At 43.1% G+C, this 20,410-nt stretch overlaps 1 protein-coding gene across 1 annotated transcript in view; it reads left to right on the top strand.

Moving 5' to 3' along the window:
* PAG1 (phosphoprotein membrane anchor with glycosphingolipid microdomains 1) overlaps positions 1-20,410 on the top strand; it is a 172,934-nt gene that overhangs the window by 137,480 nt on the left and 15,044 nt on the right. The window contains exon 4 of the mRNA XM_004588075.2: positions 18,696-18,904. Coding sequence (XP_004588132.2) covers positions 18,780-18,904 — 125 coding nt within the window. The 5' untranslated portion in view covers positions 18,696-18,779. The remainder of the gene's footprint in view (positions 1-18,695; positions 18,905-20,410) is intronic.

Below are 20,410 nucleotides of genomic sequence, written 5' to 3'. Positions count from 1 at the left end.
TCCAACATGGGAAGGAGGGGAACAAGCACTTTAGCCACATTCTAATGCTGCCATAGACACATCAGCCAGGAGCTGGATTGGTAAGAGAGCATCTAGGACACAATCTGGCTCTCCATTGTGGGATGCTGGTGTTGCAAATGGCAGCTTAACCCACTAAGTCATTCTTAATATTTAGAAAATGTTAGCTGAAGATCAAAGATAAGTTTGATATTTGAAGCACCAAGTAATATGTCAATAAGTTGAGTCACATTCTTTCCAGTTCCTGGGTAGAATATGGACTGTTAAATCGGCAGCCCATACAATGGAAGACCAGCTTTGCACAAGTAGACACAGCAACTGCCTTTATCAGACTCTGCCCTGGGTCCCAGTGAGCTGGTGTTACAGACTGGAACACTTCTGTTGACATTCCTGTTACATGACTTATACCATCATGTGCTCTTTGGTTCTACTTCTCCAGAGTTTACTTTTCCCAGTATCAGTGTCTTTTGATGTGCAGTCTCCATGCAGTAGCATAGTTGGAGTAAGGGTTAGTCTGGAGCATTCGTGACCAGCCCATCTAAACAAATATTCAACTGAATTTGATCTTATAAATATCATGAGCTATGCACCATGATTGGACTGAGAGGTGTGCCTGTGCAATAGTAATGATTAATAGGTCAGTTATTTTTAAGTGGCTGTTATGAAATTCTTAAGAGTACTCAACACTGCGCCCCACTCAATAGCCTCGTCCTCACCTTGCATTGCCCAGGATCCCATATGGGCGCCGGTTCTAATCCCAGTGGCCCTGCTTCCCATCCAACTCCCTGCTTGTGGCCTGGGAAAGCAGTCAAGGAAGCCCCAGAGCCTTGGAACCCTGCACCATGTGGGAGACCCAGAGGAGTCCCCAGGCTTCTGGCTTTAGATCAGCTGAGCTCTAGCCATTGCAACCACTTGAAGAGTGAATCAGTGGAGAGAGGATCTTCCTCTGTCTCTCTTCTTCTCTGTATATCTGACTTTCCAATGAAAATAAATAAATATGAAAGAAAAATAGGATCATAAGCATTAAATAAAATACGGGTAGTGAGCCTTCTCAGGGCCCTGGTGAAACTTAAATGAAGCCGGGTGATTGATGGTATGTGAGCAGGAAGCATGGAACAACCCCACCCTGTGGCCAAGCGGACCCCCGTAACACCTGATCAGCCCTAGAGTTCCAGCATCATTTGAGAATACAGAGAAAAGCTTCCTCCTTGAGTTGGTACCCTTGTTGCAGGTCTGCTCAACACACAACTCCTCCTCTTGGATGCTTCTCTTTCTCTGTGCCATTCACTCATTCAGTGAATGTTACCAAAGTGCCTGCTGTGAACTACACACAGCAGCTACAGCTGCAAGCCTCAAAGATCTGTTCTATTCTCTACATTCTGGGGGCTTGGGCCAGTGGAGGACATACTTAGAAGACATCAAGATGTCAATTTTGAATAAAGCCAGGAAGGAAGACCTAGTGAAAGAGGAGCCTCAACTAGACCTGGAGGGGTAGGAGGTTATAGCTTCTCAGTAAAGCTGCCCCAAATTGGGAGGGGAGGGCTGAGGTGGTATTGTGAGGCAGCAAGTTAGGCCGTCACCTGCCATGCCAGCATCCAACATTGGAGTCCCGGTTCAAGTCCTGGCATCTGCTCCAGTTGAACTGATAAGGAAACCAAGTCCACAAGCAGCTCTGGCCACACACTTGCCAGCCAGATCGGGCAGAGAAGCTCCTGGCCACCAGCAGCCACCTGAAAACTGCCAAAATATTCTCTTCCAGCTTGATGTGGATGCCAGTGCTGCTAAGAAGGCAACAGAAAATGACCCAAATACTTGGGCCCCTGTTATCCATGAGAGAGTCCTGGAAAGAGCTGTGGGCTCCTGGCTTCAACCCACCCTAGCCCAAGTCAATGTAGCCATTTGGGAAATGAACCAGCAGATGCAAGATGTGTGTGTGTGTGTCCCCTCATGCATCCCCACCTCTGTCACTCTCCCTTTTCAAAGAAAAAAGGAGAGAGAGAAAATGGAGGGAAAGAGGCAGGAAGAGAGGGAGGGAGGAAGAAAGAAAAGCAAGGCACAGTCCCCTAGTGAGGGAAGGTGAAGATGGTGGGTGCCAAGTTTCCCCAGAAATGAAGAGGGATGAAATTGTCACCACTGAGAAGGGTCGAGGAGCACTGAGCCTGGGACCATGCAAGATTGCTGGTGCTGCAAGCCCTGCACTGGTCAGTGAGGCCTCCTGGGCAGTGAAGCCGACACCGCTGGTGTCTGTGTCTTTGGCCATAAGCAGTTCCCCTGCTTCAATGACCAGAGAATCCAGATGGCTGCATTCATTCCAGAGGCAAGGTTTGACCTGGAGACATAACTGGCTGATTGCTTAGTTTACAATGTGGATTGCTTCACGTAACAGGAAGGGAAGGTGGGATGGCTGAGGAGAGAGAGTTTTTCCATTTGCTGGTTAATTCCCAAATACCCTCAGATAGCCAGGACTGGGTCAGGCTGGAAGCAGCCGTCAGGAACTGAATCCAGTTCTGCCATGTGGGTGGCAGGGACCCACATGCTTGAGCCATCGCCTGCTTCCTCCCAGAGTGAGCTTAAACAGGAAGCAGGAATGAGAAGCCAACATTCCAGTGTGACAGGAGCTGCAGGCTTCCCCAGTGGCAAGCTAACGGCTGGCCAAAGGTCTGCACTTGTCGTTTTTCAGTTGTTTGCTTAATATGCTCATCTCTTTCATTCCCGTAAGTTAGATGAGGAGTGAGCATGACGAGTCCGCTGGGGAGTCTGCTCACCATTCTTGGTATACAGAAACACTTTTTCCATAAAAGGTTTCTGACTGGATCCTAGTTTTTAGGTCATGTGGATGCTGAGCATATGGTGGGAAAGAAGGTGACTCCATTGATGCCCTCAGGGAGCTTTGAAATCAGGCAAGATGAGCAAATATGCAAGCGGGCAAAAAGATGGAACCTGGAGTCTGAGTGTCCTGTTTCTGAGCCAGCCTATATGGTTTCTTTGCAAGATAAGAAGTGCACTTCACCTATGCTGTGTAGAATATCATGTTAACCTAAATAAAGAATCTCCAGGGCCTGGCCTGGCCAGGATGCCTGGAATAGAAACTTCTAGAAAGATCTAGACTTCTTTTTTCCTCTCTGTCTCTCTCAATTTGCCCCATTTACCATTAAAAAGAATCTAAGCATGTCAACATACAAATAAAAGCAATCTTCAAGGTCATTCCTGATCCACTGAAGGCGTTGGCCTTTTGGTGTCCCTGAGGACAAAGTCGAAATGGCCAGTCTTTTATCACCAATAAACTGTCCAATTTGTGTGATGTGAGTGTAGTGTATTCTCAAAGACAAGTGACAGCCACACACAGCCCTCCCCACGAAGAGGATCAGCCTTCCTGTTTCCTGTGCAGATCAATCGGTTTGATCTGCGCAGAAAGTAATAAGGTTATAGTGACAGAGGGCCAGGAGGATTTATAACCTGCTTTTGCATGCTGGCCCAGCTCTTCCCCATGGACAGCAGAGCATGACGGGCAGGTTGTGGCCTCTTCACCTGTGTCCACAGGGGCTTCATGCACCCCTAGGTGTTCCTCTGTAGTGACATCTTGACCCTTTGTGGATGTTTTTCCACACAGACGCTGTGCAGGTTTCACAGAGATGGCGGTGTTGGTTGCAGTCTTAGGCCAAGCAGGACGGAGCGGGGACCCTGGGTGCAGCTGTCCTTGTGTGTTCCACAGACCCGAGTCAGTCACAGCGCCCTGACAGAGCAGCCCTCCCTCAGCAGAGCCTCTTCCATCTGAAGACAAATCTGCATGGATTTTGTTTTCTTGTGGTCAATTTTTACAATGTCATGCTTTTATTTCACTTCACTGTCAGAGGCTTAGTGCCCCATGGGATAGAATCCAACAAATAACAAGTAGACAATAAGACAAAAAACAAAACCCACTGTTCTTCGAGAGTATAAACACAGGCTGTAAACAATCATGAAATCTCATGTCAGTATCACTCATAGAAATTACATTTTGGAGACTTGGCTCGTTTCACTGAGCACAGTGGTTTCCAATTGCATCCATTTTGTTGAAGAAAGTATTTCATTCTGTTCATAGCTAAGGAGTATTTTTTTAAGATTTATTTATTTTTATTTACAGAGAGAAAGAAAAAGAAAAACAGAGAGAGAGAGAGAGAGAGAGAGAGAGAGAGAGATCTTCCAAGGCTGCTTCGCTCCCCAGATAGCAGCAACAGCCAAAGCTGAACTGATCTGAAGCCAGGAGCCAGGAGCTTCTTCTGGGTCTCTCACATGGGTCTCCCACATGGGTGCAGGGTCCCAAGGCCCTGGACTGTCCTCATCTGCTTTCCCAGACCATCAGCAGGGAGCTCGATGGGAAGGCGAGCAGCTGGGACATAAACCAGCACCCATATGGGATCTCAGCACTCGGAAATGGAGGATTAGCCAGTTGAACCATTGCAATAGCTGAGTAGTGTTTTGTATGATAGATTGATCACATTTTCCCTTTCCAGTCACCTGTGGATGGGTAGCTGGGATAATTCCTTATCCTAGCTCTTGTGAATTGAGCTGTTATAAACATGGGGTGCAAATGCCTCTCTCCTATGCTGATTTCAGTTCTTTTGGGTGAATCCTGGGAGTGGGATGGCAGGGTGATGTGATAGGTCTAGTGTCAGATCTCCAAGGAGTCTGCGGACTATCTTCCATCATGGTTGCTTCAGTTTACCTTGCCACCAACAGTAAATGAGGGTACTTTTCCCTTCACTTCCTTGTCAGCATTTGTTGTTTTCTGGTTTTCAGATGACAGCCTGCGTGAATTCAGTCCCTTCCTCTGGAACTGTCAGGAGCCTCAGGGCTTCTGCGAATAGCCGGGTTTAGCTCTCATTCGCTCAGAGAGCATAGGCTCCACACCAGGTCTGGCGCCTCCACCTTGTTAAGTTTGTTTGGTTAATTGGTAACCCATAAAACAGCATTGGGTGGCTTGGTTCCCATACCTGGTGGTGAGCAGGAAGGAGGAATTCCCATGGGTTTGGTCCCTTCGTCTGTCGCTGAGGCTCTCAGTGGAGGTGGTTGCTCTCATGCCTAATTATGAGTCAATCAGAGCAGCTCTGAAATGGTAATCACTATCATTACTGACCCACGCCTGCTTCAAAGGCCCCGTAAAGTGTCTGCTTCTAGAGCTAATCACGCTGGCCATCCCAGCTCCACCAAATGATTCGTTGGAGAATTCGCTGTGATCAGAGCACCCGCCTGCTAAGGGAGTTTGGCTGAATACATAGCTGTCACTCCTTGGACTTGATTTTGGTGGCTGATAGCACCAGTTAAATGAAGACCATGAAATTGCCAGCTGGAGAAGTCAGTATTTCTCCTCCAGGAGCCTGCTGACTGCCTCTGAGACTAGAATTCTGCTGCCACCTTGTGGTTAAGATAGCCACCTGCTTTTGAAATTCAAATTCTGGCTGATTTGGGGGTTTGTTGTTGTTGTGTTTTTTGTTTTTGTTTATTTGTTTTTGCTAATAACAGTTGCATCACCAAAATCAAGGGCTAAGCAGATATAAAAGGATGATAAGGCATTATGGAGTATTTAGTCCAAAATAACTAACTAGGAGAGTGTATCTAGCCTATCCAATAAGATACCTGCATTCTGCTTCAGAGTACTTAAGTCTAACTCCCAACTCTAACTCCTGACTCCAGCTTCCTGCCCAAACAGACCCTCCTTGGGAGGCAGCAGTGACAATTCAGGTAGTGGGGTTCCTGACACCCACATAAGAGACTAGAGCTGAGTTCCCAGTCCTGGCTTCAGCCCCAGTCATTGCAGGTGTTTGGGAGATGAACCCATGAATGGGAGCTCTCAAGATAGTCTCTCTTGCTCTCTCTCTCACACACACACAGAGAGAAAAATTAATTAAAAAATAGTTAACCAGGCCAACTTCTGAAAGGATCCATAACAGAGATTGTAGAACCTCTGACTTTTCTTTCTCAAATGTCAGGTTCCCCTGAGAGTCCAAAACTGAAAGGAATTCGAAGATGGGAGGAGCACCTCTGCCTTTGTTCCATGTGTTTGTATACAGTTACAGCCTGCAGCCATGGTTTCCTGTCAGTGCAGTCAGTAATACTTAGCCTGAAGTAAAAAGAAGTGTTGTGGTTGTTACATTGAATGTGTAACCATGCGGGCATCACCATCTTCAGATTTCCATCATACTGGGACATGCAGGTGCCACAATAAATGTTAAATAAGAACAGTAAAAATAAGTGGTCCTCCTTGTCCTGTGCTGAAAATCTCAAAACATACTTACACGAATGAGCTGAACACAGAACTTTTCACAGCCGCGTATGTGTTTGAAGGAAGCGGACCTATTGTGTAGTCAAGTGTGTTGGCTTACTGAGTCAGACAAGAATGGAACTGAACAAAATAGACTTAATCATCAAGAAATATTGTGAAACAGTTCTTGTATTTTTGCTGATGCAGATGAACTCTGGAGGGTCTGAACATGTCTTATTTGGTGCAGGAACTGGCAAGGCCCTCACACACCCGTGACTGTGTCACAGGACATGGTAGCCTTGGGTTGCTTGAACACGTGGAGCTAGTTGGTTGAGAGTTGCAGTAGTGTCTGCAAAGTGCCATGATTACAACAGAGCCCTTCCTTCTCACCCCCATGACCCTGTCTGCTACTTGTGTGACCCATCTTAAGATAAGCCTCTGTCCAAATCCTTCCTCACGGGATCCAAGGGTATCAGAACAACAGCCAGAAGCACTGAGCGGTCCGCAGAAACAGAAGAACAGTAAACTTCCTTCGGGAGTAGGGAGGGGAGCTCTCTCTGGTCATCGCTTGGTTCCAACTTGGGGCCCCCACCCTCACTTGCAATGACCATCATGATCGCTCCAGACACCCCTCAAAACAAACAAATAACCAACCAAACAAAAAAAATCTAGAATAGATAGAGAACAACAAGGAAAGCTTAGAATCAGTCAGGAAACATTGTGGATTCACTTATACCTTACTAAGTGGGACACAAAGATTAGTTATTCCTCACTAGGGTATTGAAGATTTCTCTGCACACCCCTCCTAAAACTGCTCACCTAAACTGTTGATAAATGTCTTGTTAGAGTTATAAGCCAGTCTAAACTCCCCCCAAAAAGCCAGGTTCAGCAAAATTATGCTTCAATGCTATAAAATGCTAAATATTATAATGAAAATAGACACGAGACAGCTGAATAGTAATCTATAGTCATTTTAAGGTGTGTAGAACCTGGTTGTATATAAACTAAAATTGAAATTGTCAATGAAGTAGTCACAGGATGTGGTTAAGAACTTGCATTTTTTTAACATATTGGTTACTCAATACTATGTCAATTAATTCCATAACATTACAAATTGTTGCTGATGTTATGTCGGGGCTTTTAATTGATCGGGATGATACTCTGCTGGCTCTACCTTCAGACCAGAGAAGGTCTCCCCAACAAGCCGATGAACTTATCTGGACAATAAGATGCTGGACTCTATGCTTGGTATATGCTTGCAATGAAAGAATCTCAACTGAACTTGAACTGTGGTAATGCAACAAGGTGGAGGAATCCACCATCGGGGGAGGGTTTGAGGAGGGGTGGGGGGAATCCCAGTACCTAGAAAACTGTGTCACATAATGCAATGTAATTAATAAGATAAAAAGGTAAGCCTCTGCTACCGTGAAGCACAGTGATCCCAGGAGCCAGGAACCCTGCACCTAGGTCTAGCAGAACCATGCATGAGAATGTGGTCCCAAGAGCAGACCTCGGACCGTTCGCACATGGAGTGTAGCCCCGTTTCCTGTCAAGGAAGCAGAGCACAAAAGTCATCCACATGAATGCATTGAAGTGAACACCATCAGAAAAAGAAGGGGAGACATCCAACAGAGAAGGCTGCATTCCAGGGACACAGGTGGACAGGATAGTGAGAGGGAGGAGTCCTGGTGCAGAGGAGCTGTCAGAATTGAAGGTGACAGCCCGAGGTGCAAAGGGCAGTAGGCTCATGGGGCTGAATCCAGCAAAAACTAACAGGGGAGATAGCAGAACAGATGTGAGCCCCCTGGAAGGGGCCTGGGAAAGGAGGCAGCACTTGTATGTACACCCCCACTCTGCCCCCACCCACTGCCCATCCCCTACCAGGGATCTCACACATGGTGGCTGCTGCTGCACACCACCGACACCACCCTTGCCCCTGCACTCGTGGCTGGCCCTGTGCCCTGACACTACAGGCTCCTGGGAGCTGGGCACTGCCCAAACTGGCGCATCATCTCCTCAAGAGATGGAGTATCTGGCTCAGAAGTATGTCGCAGGAAACCTTCATCATTTTCACTGCAAAAAAAAAAAAAAAAAAAAAAATTCCCCACAGCGAGAACTCTTTAGGAAAATGTAGTTCATTCCACAGCTTTTCAGAAAATGATAATTAAAGGGGAGGAGTGAGCCAGGAATTTTCACAATTTCCTTCTTTGCATCCTTTATGCAGTAACTTGTACTGATCCCTTTCCATCCACCTTCTCCTCGCCCTGTCCTAATGCATGGAGCATGCATGTGTTTCTTTATGCCCTAACTTTCTGCTAATGGAGAAAAACAGAGAAATCTGGACAGCGGTGGGGAGATGTACTGGGGCTCTCACACCAGGCTTGCTGGCTACATCTCTGCTTTTGAATAATTCACACAGCAAATTATTTTCCAAGAACATAGCACTTTATATATAGGCTTTGATTAATCTGTTGTGTGCATGAATGAAGGAACAAACAAATGTCTATCTAAGATGGATATTTTGTTTGTTGCTTCCTAAACTGTTTTATCACTTGGACCTGCATCTAGAAATGTTTTTCATAACTTTCTGTAGATCACTGTGATTTAAGTGTTTGCCTGAATGTATTTTAATAACCTATTATGGAACCAATTTATAGACCCAGTTTAAAGTGAATTATTCTTTGCATCCACAAAGCATAAAAAAGTGATGGTTATTTTCATTTGGTTATAGCTTGCTGGGAGCAAGCTGGTAAAAGTAATTTGACTGCTTAATGCTGTGTGCCTAGAACATTCACAGGAATAATGTAAAACCAAACATAGGAGGAAATGTTACATTACACAGGAACTTGTACTTTCATATGCTTTCTTTTTAAAAGATAAAATGATCCCAGCTGAAGACCATTATACTCAGTAAAACAAACCAATCCCAAAGGACAAAGATCATATGTTTTCTCTGATTTAAAGTGACCTTCATGTGAAATACAAAACAAACAGGTAGAAATATGTTTATATCCATTTAAATATGTATATACATGATTCTCCTAGATTAACTGTATAATGGAGACCAGCATACCAGGAAGTGAAGATATGTTGCAGTCTGCATCTCTACTCCTGAATAAAAGAAAGACTCCCAGTAAAACTGTTACATATCTTGCCGATAGAATACTTGACTTGCTACCATTGTCCATCCCTACAATGCCATGAGGCACTTAGAAAGCAGAATACTGCTTTTGTGACTATTGTTGAACCACTATACTGTTGTAGTAATATAGTGTAAGAATGGGGAGGGAAGAGGAGAAGATGGAGTGGGGAATTCCTATGTCTACAAAACCAAATCATGGAAAAATTTTTAAATGCTTGAAAAAAGGGTTTGTCATTTGAAAGGCAGAACAACAGAGACAGGGAGAGAGAGACCGGAAAAGACAGTCTTTCATCTGCTGGTTCAATCCCCTGACGGCCCCAACAGCCAAGGCTGTGGCCAGGTTGAAGCTGAGAGCCAGAAACCCCAGCCTGTCTCCCACATGGGTGACAGTGACTGTCCTTGGGGTAAATCAACACTCATGTAGGATTCCAGCATCACAGTCCTCGCCTCAGCCGACTGCATCACAACATCAACCCCTTTATCTATAGGTCTATAGGGCTTCAGAAGAGATTTGTGTTGATTTGAAGACTAAAGAAAACAATTGACTTCGGCTGCCAGAATTCTCTTTTCTTATAAATATGATCATGTTAAATGAAATAACCAGACACAAAAAGACAAATACTATGTATACTTTCTCACAGGTGGAAGTTAAAGAAAATTTTGTCTGAACTTAGAATACATGTATAATGCCTTAGTGTTCACCGTAACCATCCCACTCTGCTGTGGGACACTAGAACTTGGTAATTCCATCTGACTGTGCGTGGTACCTCTATCCAGCCTCCCACTGTTCTACCCCTCTATTTTCACTTAATCATCTCTGGATTCTCTACTGTACTACAAAAGTCAGGATTCTGTTATGTTTGTGGCTAAATAAGTCCCATTACCTATGTCAGCTATATCTTTATTCATTCATGCATTGATCGACACTGAGATCGATTCTGTATCTTGGCTATTGTGAATAGCATTGTAGTAAACATAGAGTGCAGGTATTTCATATGCCGACTTCATTTCCTTGGCTATAGATCCAGAAATAGGATAGCTGCACCCTGTGGTTGATCTACTTATAGGTTTTAGAAAAATTCCCATTCATTCTCTGTAATGGATATAACACTTCATGCCCCCACCAACAATGTGTAAGAGTTGTCTTTTCTACACAATCTCTCCAGTATTTTTTTTTTTTTTTATGTCTTGGCTTTTTGGTCATAACCCTCCTAATTGGAATGAGATGATAATTCATTGTAGGTTTAATTTGTATTTTCCTGAGCATGTCTTCATGTATTTGTTACCAAGTATTTCTGGGAAATGGATATTCAGAACCTTTGGCCACTTCTTAGCACGATTGTGTTAAGTGACTTGTATATTTTATGTATTAATTCCTTGTCAGAGGCATGGTTTGCAAATATTTTCTTTCTCTCAGTTATACCTTCACTATTGTTTCATTCACTTTGCAGAAGAAGCTTCTTGGTTTAATATAATCCTATTTTTTTTCAACTTTTGTTGCTTTTAGAGTCTTATCTAAAATATTAATGCTAATGCCAGTGTCCTCAACGTCTCCCCTATGTATTCTTCTAGTAGTTCAATAGCTTCATGTTCTATATATAGAGAACTTCCATCTATTTTGAGTTGATTTGTTTGTATGGGGTGATGGGTAGGGGTCATAGCTCAGTTCCCTGCATATAGATATCCATTTACTGAAGAGATTGCACTTTTTGGATAAGGATCGGTATCCTTGTCAAATGGTAGTTGGCTGAAGACATAAGGAGTTAATTTCTGGATCTCTATTCTGTTGCATTTGGTCTGTGTGTCTGTTTTCATGCCAATACCAAGAGCTTTGTAGTATTGTTTTCAGAGCTGGTATTGTGATGCTTCCAACTTCTTTCTTTTGTTCCTTTTCGCTTTGACTATTCCGTGTTTTTTGTGCTTCTGTATGAATTGTAGGATTGTTTCTGCTTGTTATGCAAAGAATGACATTGGTATTTTGATGGGAATTCCATTGAATCTGTAAATCACTCTGGGTAATATGGACAGTCTAATAATACAGATTCTTTTGTGAATGCGAGAGGTCTTTCCATTTTGAGTGTGTCTTCAATTTCTTTGATCAATGTTTTGAAACTTTTGTGCAGAAGCCTTTCACATCCTTGGTTAAATTGTTCCATTATATTTTTGTTGTTACTGCTGTTGTGAATAGGATTGTTCTTATAATTTCTTTCTCAGTGCCTTTGTTGTTGCTATATAAAAATGCTACTGATTTTATATGATGCTTTTGTATCCTTAAATGTAGCACAATTTATTTATCAATTCCAATAGCAGAGTCTTTAAGTTGCTCTCTGTATAGAATCATATTATCTGCAAACAAGAACACTCTGACTTCCTCTTTTCCTATTTGTATTTTATTTCTTGCTTTTGCCTAATAACACTAGATCAGACTTCCAGCAGTACATTGAAAAGAGGTCTTAGACAAAATGCTTTTAGCTTTTCCTTTTTCGGTATATTGCCTGTTAGGTTGTCATACATAACATTTGTTGTATTGAGGCATGTTCCTTCTATCTCATTTGTTCTGTGGTATCATCCTGAATGCATTTTGAAATTTTTTGAATGCTTTCTGCATCTATTGAGATGGCCATATGATTTTTTAATGTTTATTTTCTTTTTATCCACCCAAAATGCACAATGACAGGGACAAAGCATGAGAGACAAAAGAAAAATCTTTCCCTTGTTGGTCACTTCCCCCAGATATCTGTAACGGGGCTGGATCAGACCAAGGCCAGGAACCTAAGACTCCATTCAGGACACCCCATGTGGATGCCAGGGGTTCAAGCCCTTAAGCCATCATCTGCTGCCTCCCGGAGTATATATTAGCAGGAAGCTGAATTAAAAGCAGAGCATCTCAAACTCAAACCAGCCCTCCAATAGGGGACACGGGCAACACAAGCAGCAGCTTTAACCTTCACTCATGATGTTGATGCTTCATCCTGCTGATCTGATCTGATATGCTTAGCGCCCTGCATATGTTGAACCATTGCTATGTTCCTAGGATAAATCCTACTTGATCAGGATGAATACTATTTCAAATATGTTGGTGGGTTGATTTACTAGTATTTATTGAGAACTTTTGTACCTATAGTCATCATGTGTATTGGCCTAGAGTTTTGTTTTGTTTTTGTGGTATTCTTGCCGGGTTTAGAAGTCAAGATAATGCTTGCTCTTAGAATGAGCTTGAAAGGATTTTTCTCTCAATTTTTTGGAATGGTTTTAGTAAAATTGCTGTTACTTCTTCCTAACAGTTCAGTAGAATTCAGGAGTAAAGCCATCTGGTCCTAGGCTTTTCTTTGCTGGAAGACCATTGGGCACTGATTTAGGGTTTCTGTATCTTCACATTTCAATTTGGGTAACTTGAATATATCTAAAAATGTATTCATTTCTTCTCAGTGTTCCAATTAATTGACAGATATTTTATTCCTACTTGTCTCTAATGATCCTTTCATTTCTGTGGCTTAGTAACATCTCCTTTAACACGTGTCTACTTTTTTGAGTCTTTTTTTCTCAGTGTAGCTAACGGTGTATCAATTTTGTTTATCTTTTCAAATATCATCACTGATATTTTGTGAGTTTTCTGTTTCTATTTCACATATTTCTGCTTTGCTCTTTTTTTGTTTCCTTCTGCTGACTTTGGGTGTAGTTTATTTTGTTTTTCTGGGTCCATGAAAAGCATTGTTAGCCTGTTTATTTGAGATCTTGCCAGTTTTTTTTTATGTAGACACTTAATACGTCTATAAACTTCCATGAATACTGCTTTTGTTGTATCAGTAGGTTTTGATATTTTGTGTTTCCATTTTCATTAGTTTATTTTTTCTTTTGATCTCTCAAATGACCCATTCATTATTCATTCAAGAGCTTGTTTAGTCTCTTTAGTATGTGACTGATTTGAAGTTTATTTTATTCTTGATTTCTATCTAAATACCAGGGTGGTTAGAAAAAATGCAGGTTGGGACTAGACATTATGACCTAACAGATTAAGCTGTCGCCTAGAATGCCACTGGTTTCTCACGTGAGCACTGGTTCATGTTCCATCTGCTCCACTATAGATCCAGCTTCGTGCTAATGGCCTAGGGAAGCAGTGAAAGAGAACCCGTGTCTTTGGGTTCCTGCACCCACAATGGGGGCTTGAATGAAACTCCTGGTTCTGGACTTTGGCCTAACCCAGCTCAGGCTGTTGAAGCCATTTAGTGAGTGAAGCAGCAGATGGGTGTTCCACGTGTCTCTCCTATATATCTAACCGTATTTGTTTTATAAAGTTGAGTGTACCTGGTATTAGGTGCACATGCAGTTAAAATGGTCGTGTTTTCTGGTTGAATTGATCCTTTGATCACTATGGAGTGATCTTTGTTTTGGCTTCACAATTTTAATCCTGAAGTCTATTTTGCTGATGTAATTATGCACACACATAAATATATATGTATGCCAATAATAATTGCCTACTTCCTTTTTTTTTTCCTGCTAAAGATCTGTTTATTTCAAATGTAGAGTTACAGGAAGATGCTGAGAGATAGCGACAGTTATTTTCTGTGTGCTGGTTTACTCCCCACGTGGCCAGAAGGCCAGGGCTGGGCCAGGCTGAAGTCATGAGCCTGTAACTCCACCCAAATCTACCATATGGGTGTCAAGGGCATAAGTGATTGGACCGTCCGTCGCTACCCTCCCGGCTGCTCCAACAGGGAGCTAGATCAGAAATGGAGCCAACCAGATCTCAAACCAGCATCCATAAGGGATGCTGACATTGTAGGCTACACTCAGCCTGCTGGTGGACCAGAACACCAGCCCCTCCTGCTTGCTTAGTTTCCATTTCCATGGAAAATCTTTTCCAGTCGTTTCACTTTCAGTCTATGTGTGTCTTTATTGATGAAGTAAGTTTCTCATTGGCAACATATTGTTGGATCTTGTTTTTTAATACAAACAACATATTATTTAATTGGGGATTTTATCCCATATACATTCAAACTTTTTATTGGTAAGTGATGACAGTCTTTTCATTTTGAAAATTTTCTGTTTATTTTAAATATTCTTTGCTCTTTTATAAGGGATCTTATACTTCCACATGTTTCATAACTGTCTTTTGTCTCCAGTACATAAGACTTCACTCAGCATCTTTTGTAAGAGTGGACTAGTACTGATTAATGTGTTTAGCTTTTGCTTGCCTTGAGAAATTTTTTTTCTTCATTTAGGAAAGATGACTATGCTGGGTAAAGGATTCTTGGTTGGTGGTTTCTTTCAGAATTTGGAGTTTTTCATTCCATTGTCTCTGACCTATAGGGTTTCTGTTAAAAAAAACTGTGCTGTTTGTATGCTTTCCCTTAAAAGCAATCTGGGATTTTTCCCTCACAAATGTTAGAATTCTCTCTTGTGTTGGATCTCTGGGAGTTGGACAGCACATGTCACAGGGGCGTGGGAGTGGGGTTCTTTTCTAGGCGTGTTGACGTGGGGTCCTTCGGGCCTCCTACACTCAGCTGTCCATATCTGTTCTCCAGGCAGTCTGATCATATTTTCTGCTAGTATGTCATTGGATATGCTTTCTAAGCCTTTGTTCCTCCCTGCCTTCAGGTCAAATCTCTGCATTGGAATATTGTCCCAGTCATCTCAAAGGCTATCTTCATTCTGTTCTTGCGCTCACTTGCTCTCTCTCTCTCCCTCTCTCTATTTCTCTCCCTTCCTCCCTCCCTCTCTCTCTTCCTCCCTCCCTCTCTCCCTTCCTCCCTCCCTAACTCTATCACTCTCTCTCAGCGTGTGTGTGTGTGTGCCTGGAAAATTTGAAAACATCTATCTCCAAGTTCAGATATTCTTTCTTCTGCTTGATCTTGTCTGTTATTAAGGCTTTTGGCAGTATTTTTTGGCTTGCTGGGTTTAAGAACTAAATTTCCAAGATGTCTGATTTATTTGCTTGCTTTGGTTCTACTCCAAGGTCTCTATCTTTGCTGAATTTCTCTGTAAAATGTATTATTTTGCTGATTTTGTTTAATTGTCTTTATTCTCTTGTATCTCAATCTTGAATTATTTATCAAGCATTTCCTTTTCTTTGAAGTCTAATACCAAAGCATTATTACATTTCTGGGTGTGGGCATCTTATTTCCTTGCTTTTCTTACTTCCTTACCCTTACCTTGGTATTTGCACATCTGGTAAATTAGTTGTTTCTTTCATTTCTAGCCAGTGCATTTTGTGGTAAAAGGCTCCTTGGAAGATGCAGCTTCAAGCTTCTCCTTGGTCGGCTCTTTTGGCTTTAGTTTCATTTGAGTGATGTCATGGAGTCTCCTTGTATCTTCTTGCACAGAAATTAGCAGCAGGAGCAGGGGGATAAGGGATTTTCCCCCTCAGTCCCAGAAGGAATTATGGGTCCCAACTGTAGGCTGGTGGGTTGTATGCAGAGCTGTTGGGTTGCAGACCCTCGCTCTGCTGTGGCTGGAGTCATAGGAGCACTGCCTGGAGACCTGGATATGTTGCTGCAGCACCTACATTGGTGGTGACATACTTGGGGCAATAGTAGCAACAGCCCAGAACCCAGCAGGCTACACAGATCTCCACAGTGCCAGTTTTTATGCCAGTGTCTTAGCAGCCACAATCTTTTCTTCCCCATGCAATCACTCTGTTATACTGCCTGAAGTTGGGGGAGGAATGAAGGAAACAGTCCTGTAGCCACTTAAGCTGCAGTGCCAGATCCGCAATGCGCCAAGACAACACAGCACAGTTAGGACCAAAGCCCACCTTGCTATAGGCTGTTAACTATTCACATGGGTTTGTAGCCCAGCTGTGCTCACTCCATGTCCTGCTTCCCAGTGATTGGAGTCTTGCCCTTTGCTCTCTGCTCACAGTTGGGAGAAGTGGGGTGAAGGCAGTTGCTTGGCCACCGAGGCAAGGCCCTGCACTGTCTTGCAGGTGCATACCTAACATGCAAGAGGCTACATTTGATGCCAGCTAAATCATTGATCCACTGGCCAGCACAGTTGAACTAGCCCTGAGCTTCCAGTCAAAGCCCTGGGCTCCTTTGCTGCCCTGTTCCACAGTGGCTCAAGTCTTACTCCTTGCTGTCCACCCAAGGTTGAGGGACGAAAGATGAAATCAGGCCTCTGGTCCAAGGCTCTGTTTGTATCTGCCTGGGATCAGGAGAAAGGCAGTCTGATCAACTCTAAATTTCTCAGTAGCAGAGTTTAGACTGAGTTTGAAGTCTGAGGTCTGAACTGTATTTGCTGTCTCTCCTCTGAAGGAGAGGCATCTTCCACACCATACCCTGGGAGTCGGGGAGGGCGGGTATGGCAACATTTTCTTTGCTGTTATTATAGTATGAACAAGGTGCTGTGTACTCTTCGCTAGTTTGCTTGGCTCTGGGAGGGATATTTGGTGAATGAAAAACTGTTATTCACATTGATGTCCCCATGGGGACACCAAGTCTTTTTCAGCCTCTATCTTGTTCTACCCCCATGTTCCTCTATTTTCAAAATTTCTGTAGCATAAATAAAAAAATGACATGAGAAAGCTGAATAGTAGTAACCTATAGCCATTTTAAGGTGTATAGCATCCAGTTGTGTATAAACTAAAATTGAAATGTCAATGAAGTAGCCACAGGATGTGGTTAAGAACTTGCGTTTTCTAACATATTGGTCACTCAATACCATGTCAATTAGCTCCATAGTGTTGTAAATTGTTGTTGATGTTATGTTGTGGCTTTTCATTGGATGGGATGATATTCTGCCAGTTCAGACCGGAGATGGTCTCCCCAAGAAACTGTTGAATTTATCTGGACACTAAGATGCTGGACTCTATGCATGGTACATGCTCACAATGAAAGAAACATGACGGGATTTGAATTGTAATACTACAACAAGGTGGAGGAACCACCATGTGGGGAGGGTATGGGGAGCGGTTGGGGGAATCCCAGAGCCTATGCAACTGTGTCATAAAATGAAATTTTAAAAAATCTGTAGCCTGTCAACTGCTTATTTACTTTGGAATAATTGCCTTTAGTGAGCAGGAGCTTTTTGAAGGGCTCAAAGCCTAAGCTTCTGGAGTCAGGATAGTTGAATTCACTCCTCCATGCCACTGATATTGCTTGTCTGCTGGAATCAAACCTTAGACTCACAGTGTCACCTCTGTACAGCTGATGGGGAAAAAGCTCTAGTGGAGCCCATGGCATGTTCCAGGTACTGCAATGTACCAAGTACAGCTCTTGGGATTCATTTGCAATTACTTATAAATACAAAGGCATTTCCAAAAGTTTGTACAATGAAACATCTGGAAGAAAGTTTTTGTGCAAAATAGTCCTACAGCTCATGAGTAGTTCTTCCATAGAACATGGTTTCCCATGAAGTTCTTAAAGACCCTTTGTAGGTTTTATTTGCGACTGAGGACATACTCTTTGCATAAATGTCCCTCTATTCATTGGGATATGCGTTTGTTGGATGGTCACAGCAGCTTGATGAAAATTGGCCCTGAAAATAGTCCCATACTCAGAATGGACAAGTGTGTCTACAAGTGAATATTGTAATGTCCATTTCCTTAGTGATATTGACCCTCAACTTTCTGAGGTGAAAGTGGGTTGGGGAAAATAACAGGTGTCAATGGTGATGGGAAGAGGCTAGTAATAACAAATTGTCATTTTCCAGAAGCCATATAATAAGTGTTTTCAAGTGTCATAGGCATGCATTTATTTGCTGTGGAATACTCAGAAACTTTTTTGGAACCATTAGGTCTGTGCCCTAAATACATCCATTGCTTCAAGTCTGATCAGTGTTTTTCCATTCCCACTTTACCTACATAGCCGAGAAAGCAGAAACCAAAATCATGGAGGAAATCTGTGCGGAATCAGATTTCAAACCCATGCCAGCATCACTTCTGCATCGCCTGCCAACCTTGCTCCAAAGCCTCACTTTTTATGGGAACCTAGTTGTAGGTTGAGGCTCCCCAGTTGGAAATGCATTGGAGCCAGATGTGTTTGGATTTGGATTTTTTCAGACTTTCAGTTATTTGCCCTTTGATGGAGGTCTTAGGGAAGGGATCCAAGTCTAGACAGGAGATTCACTTGCTTTATATGCACTCTATACACTTAGCCTTGAAGGTAATTTTACACAAGATTCTTGGTGTACCTGTTCTGGTGAAGGCTTGTCCTATGAGGTCAGAGGTGGAATTATCTGCTTGTGCCAGTTCCCAAATGGTTTCAGATTTTTGGGAGGGATACAGATGTCCAGCCTTTACAAGACTCTGGAACTTCACAAGAAAAGTGGTTTCCAACTGCCCTGCTCTCTCCACAGGAGGACACAGCCCGCTGCCTCCCATGAGGTCACCTTTGAAGGACTGACTTCATCCACCTGCTTGTGGCAGTTCGTGCTCCCGCCATGGGACCCACGGGGAGCCTGCTGAGTGGCGGACAGGCGCAGATTGTCCTGTGGGGAACTTTGGCAGCTGTCACCGTTATCTTCATCATCAGCTTCCTCATATTTCTGTGTTTGACTTGTGACAGGTGAGAACCCAGGCATGTTATCAGAACCTTAAAATAACATGGCCCAGTACCCAGGATAGTCTTTGTGTGTAAAGCCTGGGATGACCTACAGTGCCATGATACACTTAAATAACAGAATGTTAGACTTTTAACTGTTACTAAAGGACTACACTACTGTAATAATACAGGGGAAAGGGGGAAAGGAATATGAAAGGGAGATGCCTTTCATGATACAAAACTGCATCATGGAAAGTAATAATAATAAAAGGAAACAAGAAAGCCTGGTATGAATGGAACCACACTGCATAGATGTTCACAGGTGCTTTAAGATAAGCTAAAGGACCCAGCCCTGTGGGTAAGGCAGGATAAGACACTGCCGGCAGTACCAGCATCCAATTTGAACACCTGTTTGAGTCCCAGCTTCTCCAGTTCTCTGCTAATGTGCCTGAGAAAAGCAGTGAAAGATGGCCCAGGTGCTTGTACATCTATTCCCTTAAACGAGACCCATAAAAAGCTCCAGGCTCCTGGCTTTAGCCTGGCCCAGCACCAGCCATTTGGGTAGTAAACCCGCAGTTAGACGGCGCTCTCTCTCTCTTTACCTTTCAAATGAACAAAATAAGTTTTTCACAAAGATCACCTGAAAGGACTCTGTAGAGTCCTAGAGTAATCTTTGTTAAATGAAAACCTGTATTTGGCTCTTCTAGACAGCAACTGGAAGAGCTGTTGTAACTTCAATGCTCCAGAGTTCTTGTTAGCAATTCCTTATCAAAGTTATATTGTCTTTTCCCATGTATGCTCATTTGAACTCTAAGCATGATATAGACCTCTTGCCTACCCCTTGAGACATTTTTCTGTGGATCTGGCTTTGGAGGGTTCATTGATTACTACATATTTGTAAAGCAACATGATGGTTTCTGAAAAAAAAATTCTTTATCCTTGAAGAGAGATGTTCTGTATGTGAAGTAGTCATCAGTGTCTTTTTTTTTTTTTGGTAGGATTGTACTCTGTCTCTCCTCTTTTGTAAAATGTTAGCACCCACAGACGACCATCGGGCACTGTGGCAAAGTGTACAACATGGGCAAAGTGTCTAAATCACCACTTGGGACATCTACACCACACCACAGAACCTTTGGATTAAAGGTTCCAGCTCCACTTCCGATTGCAGCTTCCTGCTAAGACTGGGAGGCAGCAGGTGTTAGCCCAAGCAGCTTCCCTGTCACCATGTGGAAGGCCTGGATTGAGCTCCAGACTCCTGGCCCAGCCCCGGTTATTGCAGATATTTGAGGCATGAACCAGCAGATTGAAGACACTTTGTCTCTCCCTATCCCCCTTCTCCCTCCCTGTTTCAGATAAGTAAAATAAAAACTCTTTTAAAAATGCATTCAGCTTGCTTAACGGATATAGCTAGGAAGCATCATAGACTGGCCAGTGGTTGGCCAGCCCCATTCCAAACTGTCTTCTCAATCTCAGCGGAAACTGGAAGAGTGTCACTTAAAAGGTTTATATGGTTTCCTACCCTAGAATCTG

The sequence above is a fragment of the Ochotona princeps genome, chromosome 9 (genome assembly GCF_030435755.1).
Source record: "Ochotona princeps isolate mOchPri1 chromosome 9, mOchPri1.hap1, whole genome shotgun sequence".
NCBI lineage: Eukaryota > Metazoa > Chordata > Mammalia > Lagomorpha > Ochotonidae > Ochotona > Ochotona princeps.
The sequence above is the reverse complement of the archived record's forward strand: the minus strand, read 5'-3'. Positions and strand labels throughout refer to the sequence as shown.